The following is a 6180-nucleotide window of genomic DNA, read 5'->3' on the forward strand; positions in this document are numbered from 1 at the left end:
CTCCCTGTTGTTTTTTGTTTTTTTTAAAGAGCCGGGAACTGGGGCAGGCAGGGCAGCCATGGGGGGCTCAGAGGGTGGGCACGGGTTGCCATGAGCCCCCCCATGCAGCGTGAGGCAGTGGGGGGCAGCGGAGATCACCCTCCCACCCAGCAACAGCTGGTAAGTACAGGCTTTTTTATTGCAAAGAGCCGGGGGCTGGCACAGGCAGGGCAGCCATTGAGGGTGGGCGGGGGATGGGGCCTCTGCAATTCGGAGATTTGGTTGATTCAGCAGCAACCAAATCACTGAATCAAATCACTCTCCCCCGAATCGGCCAAATCCAAATCCAAATCAAATACTAGTTGCTTCGCATAGGCCTACCACTTAATCTAAAATTGCACCGTCCTTTTTAGTCTGCATGCAATACTCTGAAGCCTGGACAATGCAATATCACTGTGCATATGTAAAGCCATTATATAAAACACAGCAAGTAACTCAGGTGTCCTAAGCAGATATCTGAACTCTTTCTGCATTCCTTGAGCCTGTCAGAAAAACCTGCTGATTCCCTGTGAATAGGTAGGTAATAAGCTCATCCTATCCCTACTGTGTATCCCCTACTAAATGATCAGCCCATCAGTTTTATGACAACATAATAAAGGTGCTCATCCTTAGACCACTTAAAAAAATGCAAGAGAGTAACTGTACAAAAACTAAAAATGGGAATGGATTGGCTTAATTATGAAAGAATATTAAAGCAGCTAGGATAAATGCATAGAAGGGATATAGAAAGGAGAGTTCTAACTCTCTAGTTTGAGTCTGCCATGTGTGGAATTATGCTTGCTGTTCCCGGGCTGTCAAACAGAGAGGAAGGTGCTTGGTTCTTCCCAAGCTTCTAGGCTTTGCTGGTTGCCAGATGGTGCAGGGAAAGCTTTTTCCTCTCCTGTTGCTACAGGTGCCAGAGTTTGAGAGGGAGAGGGAAGTTGCCTTTTGCAGAAGCATTGGCTTCAGCCAAAGCTAAGGATTTTGACTAGGTGTGCCAATGCTCTTGCTCGGACTAACAATGGAGAGCACAAGGACACAAAAAGAAGTCTCCAACATGTTTTCAGATTTTAGCGTCTTGATGCTGGGATTGAAATGATCCAATAATACATTGAGGTGAACAGTAGGAGAGGGCAAAGAATGAAGGTTATTGACACAGAGACACCTCATTCAAACATGTGACTTGCGTAGCTCATTATATACTTTGTAAAGTGCCTTCCACAAACTGGGTGCAGAGTCTAGGTGCCAGCATAATACAAGTAATAAACAGTAATTATCAAGATTAGGGGGAATGGAAAATCATGGAGACAAAAAAAGGTAGATTCTTCACCACTGATTACTTACTCCATTTTAGGCACAGTTTGGCATGTTTTAGAGAAACCAAGCATTCATTTACAAAAATAATTTTTTTCTTGTCTTTATGTTGCAAAGCAATTTATTTAATCTAAAACAATGCTTCCCTTTGTGGCTTCCTAGTGCATTTATCTTCTTACATGTGTACACTCTCTGGGATGCGGGGCTCTTGCAATCTGTGTTATGAACATTTTGCCGACAGTTAAGAAATCAAAAGGAACTATATTAATTGCAATCTTCTAGTTTGGTATATGAACAGGTATTTTGTTATACTCCCTGGCAGCAGGCTCTGCAGAGAGCAAGTAATGTTGGAGTGAAATGTTTGGAGGAAAGCAGTGTAGCAGCAGCAACAGAAGCAGTACAGATTTAAAAGCACTGGACTGCTAAACACATAGTTTAAACTTTTAGTTCTAATGTACCCCTTCTGTGATATGTCAAACATCCAAAGGTTTCAATGCTCTTAAAGTGCTAATGCTCAGTGTCCCATTCTGTACTTCTGCAACCCTTTCAGGCTTTTTCTGCACTATAACTAGGCCTTAGTTCACTAGCCTTTTACTACTTATTCCCCACTCACTGATTATACAATGCTCTCTCCCATTCTGTGACACAGAGAATACACTATGTAGCTATCACTCTGCTCTTTGGGCTGTTCACAGACTTTCTTTTGAGGTCTCCACCCACTCGCTGATTCCTCTCACAATTCAAGCATTATTATTCTGCCTACAAATTCCAGGATTACACTATTTTTCTGAAACGATACCTTGAGAAAGTAGCTACATAAATCTACCAGCCTGCTGTAGTAAAAGTTTATGTAGGATCTTAGCAAATACCTGCCACATATCTGAGGAACAAGGCATTCTTCAGTCTTCCCTGCAAGTCACTCATTTTGTTTTTAAGATATTTAGTTTTTACAGCCCTTTACATTGTTTTAAAATTGTACAAATGTCACGATGGATGAGTCTTTATTGTGATGGTTTATAAAACTGCCAGTTAGCATCAAGTGATTTAGATAAATCTTGTTAGCTAAAGAGGGCTTTGGCTATTGTCCAATGAACACATACATATATGAGGGGTGAAATCCTGGCCACACTGAAGTCAATAAGAATTTTGCTATTAACTTAAGTAGAGCCAGACTCCCACTATAGGTATTATAAACCTGTTCACCAAGCATATCATTAAAGCACTCACTGAAATACATCATTTTATGACAGTATTAGTACAATAATTAACCTTGTAATACTTGCAAATTTAGAAAGAAATATTTGAGGGCTAATGCCCACATTTTCAAACTTAGTTGTTTAAAGTTAAGTCCAAAATCAATATAGGGGTGTCCAAATAAATGGCCCAATTTTAAGGGGTTCTGAATTCCCATTAATGTCACTGGGAGCTGAGCATATTCTTCATTTCTGCACATTTCACTTTCACTAAAATGTTAGATATAAATTTAGTTAAGTGTTAAGCCTCCACATTTGAAACTACTAGCTTAGATTTTTAGTGAGACTCTAGATGGTTTCATTAGCTGTATAGTAAGATTTCATGGATAACATTTAAACATACAGTTATTAGTATTATGTACACATTCACTACCGCATTCAGTCCTGGGTATTGATCCATTAATACCTGACTTCTGAGTCGCACCTTCTGTTCCCCTGTCCCTAGTTATCTCCTCTCTGCAGCCTCCATTTGCCTCCTTATTTCTTTTCCCAGTCAACTCCTGAGACCTCATCTCTAATTTTTTGTGAGGAGATATCTGTCCAATCCAACACCCACGGTTTTACTGAAAGATAGGCCTCAAAAAAGGAATTTAGTTAATTTAAGCTGAGTGTGATTATAAAAGTCATAGATCAGCCATTGCAGGGTAAGAAGGGAATGGAAGCAAAAAACACTCCCCAAAATTGAGAGTAATGAAAAAAAATTTGCAGGAAAACAGGAGGAGAGTTCTAAGGAATGCAAGTGAAAGAAACTCCCGAGGTTGAAGAGGGCATGAGTATCCCTCAACAGGATGGGGATCAAAGAATCTACTGAGTAGGAAAGAATTACAGAGGGTGAAGAGAGGCCAATGGTAAAAATGCTGGCCTAACTGGAGTTAATGGGCACTTTATCATTACTTCAGTGGGCCAAGGTTTCACTCCAATGCGCACAGAATAACTTGGTGTGATTTTTACAAAGTTTTTAAAAATAATAATGAAGGTAGCTTTTTGAGAAAAAAAATGATTGGATTTTGTCTGCTTCTGATGTGACACAGACACAGGCATTTGGTTTCCTAAGTTCTGTTATACTGCATTTACTGGTATTTTAACAGAATATAATTTACCATACTGCTGGGTTATTTCAGTGGATAAATGCATACCAGGTGCTTGCTTTTACTTTTTAAATGCAGTTTTGGTTCTGAAAATGTCTAAAAATTGTTTGATACACAGTAAAAGCTGTGTTATCTGGCACTTTACCAACCAGAATGCTCTTTTAACTGGCATCTGTCCCACCGTGGCACTTCTAGTTTCGCCGCCACGAGCCAAGTCCCACTTCCTCATGGACCATGGCCCAGGGCAAAGCAACCTGTGTGGGGCCCCCCTCCCTGTCCTCCGGCACACTGACACCAGGGAGTGAAAGCCCTGGCACGCCGGACGTGGCAGCAGCCCAAACAGGCAAAGACACCCCCAACCCACCAGGCTGGAGATGAATACAACTCTCAGATAACTGGCATATTTGATTAACCGGCACCCCTCCATTCCCCATGGATGCTGGATAACAAAATTTTACTGTATATGAAATTGCACCTGTGGGTACCCAAAATTGCTTTAATTTTCTTTTCTGCTACCCTTATACTAGAATACCATATTCTCCTCACTTTCACTTGACTGGCTTCTGTCCAAGTATATATTTGTTTTAAGCTACATTTTTTTATCTACTCAGCTGCATGATTCAGCATTACTTATAGTAAATAAAGTACAGTAACTGATATGGAAGCAACATGACAAACTCATGACAGAGATCTCTTTGCGTCTTCAATGAATGCTATACCTATCAAGTGAGATTACATCTACTAGATATTAGTGCATGTGTCTAAGTAGCTAGTAGATAGCTCAAGTACTTCAAGAGTTTAAGAACTAACAACAACAGCTCAGATGCAGTATATCCAAAGTCCACTGAAGCCAATAGGAACTCTTTCTGCTGGCTCAATGAGCTTGGATTGGAGTTATAGCTCAAAGCACTTTAGAAACAAGAAGTATCAACCACAATTTCACACTTAAGAGAATTTCAGGCAAAAGTGAGACTTTAACACAGCCACCAAGAAGAGTAGGAACAGAGACAGAAATAGAACAGCCCCAGCTCTTAGCACTCTTGTCGCTATCCCAAACTGCTTCTCTTTATTGAGGAATCTGTGCACAGCTCTGTATCTAAGCCCAAAAGCAGTATCAGAAGAAATGCGCAACTTTTGCAGACAATCAAACAAGTAATCCTAATGCAAAGCCCACTAAGAACACTGTAAAGATTCTCATTTTTAATGGACTTTGAATCAGGCTTTAATGAGACACTGCAAAAGCCAAGATCTCAACTTGTACAGGTTGGTTAATCCAGAGCCAACGGGAGGGGCAGGATATGGAGAAGCAGTAATGAGAGAAAAGAAGAGAGAAAGAAGGAGAGCACATAGAAAAGCAGAAGTCAATAGGGCAGACCACCAACAGGGGAGATAGGAGGCCCACAGGGGTGGTTCAGACTGCAGTCAAATTGCACAGCCCCATCACATTTCATTTATAAAGACAGTGGCAACATGGAACAGAAGATGAGAAAGATAGATCCTACTGGTGCTGCTACTTGCAACTCAGTTGCCAGACTCAGTAACCATTTTTTCCTCTTGTCCCACATACAGGGGCATGACAGGGGTGGGACTTAGGGTTGTAAAAATCACCACTGTCTATTTCAAAATAAAATCATCTTCACAGTGCTTACAATAGCTTTCTGCCTCTGCCTCTCCCTTTGTTTGGCCCTTTCCGATTCCCGTTTTTCATACTCTTTGCGGTATTCTTCCCTCTTCAGCCTTTCATGCTGATATTCCTCATAGCTGTCATATCTACAAAACAAATTTATCATGTAAATAAACATTTGAATTTTACAAAGTAAAATTAATCATACAATTTCTGGAATGTCTCGTTATCACACAAGAACACAATAAAAAGTGAACCAAATGCAAACAGAATGGACTACCTGGGTCTACGATAACCGGGTGATCTGGATCGTGACCTTGCATGCAAGGGAGAACTTTTGTATGCTCGGTGTCTACAGTGGCTGGACTCATAATAGTAACAAGATCTGTAAGAAGAAACACAGAAGCCATTTGCTACTGCCATTTAGTATAAATCTACTGACATCATTTTCTCTACATACTACCTGGACCTACAATTTCTTCCAAGCTACCACTTAGATTTTCTAGTGACAGTTTTTGATCTGCTAGTCAACTTAGGGGCCTAGAGTAATATCGTTTTCTCCCCTTTGAAGTGTCCCTTATTGATGCTAACACAGAGCATCAAATCAGCCATTGTCAACTTTATCTTATATGGATTGCAGTTAGATTTGCAAAGGGCAGCTTGCAGATAATGGAAAAAAGTCAGCTGCGGAAATTTCTCACCAGCTGTTCTGCCTCTGCTCTGACTAGCTTCACTAACAGTGTGCAATATTGGCAAGTTTAAAGGATCATGTCAACAAATGTTTGCCTAACAATCTCATTATCTTCAGTGTTAATAAGCTCAAATCAGTAAGAAGAGTTCCTCTGGATTCCACTGCTTCTGCATTTATTATACATATATCATA

General features: G+C 40.5%; 1 protein-coding gene across 1 annotated transcript in view; it reads right to left on the minus strand.

Moving 5' to 3' along the window:
• PPARGC1A (PPARG coactivator 1 alpha) overlaps nucleotides 1-6180 on the minus strand; it is a 108387-nt gene that overhangs the window by 13236 nt on the left and 88971 nt on the right. The window contains exons 9-10 of the mRNA XM_019526364.1: nucleotides 5578-5682; nucleotides 5323-5443 (exon numbers count right to left, since the gene is read on the minus strand). Coding sequence (XP_019381909.1) covers nucleotides 5323-5443; nucleotides 5578-5682 — 226 coding nt within the window. The remainder of the gene's footprint in view (nucleotides 1-5322; nucleotides 5444-5577; nucleotides 5683-6180) is intronic.

This window comes from Gavialis gangeticus, unplaced genomic scaffold (assembly GCF_001723915.1).
Source record: "Gavialis gangeticus isolate Ggan-Ray unplaced genomic scaffold, GavGan_comp1, whole genome shotgun sequence".
NCBI classification, from domain to species: Eukaryota; Metazoa; Chordata; order Crocodylia; family Gavialidae; genus Gavialis; species Gavialis gangeticus.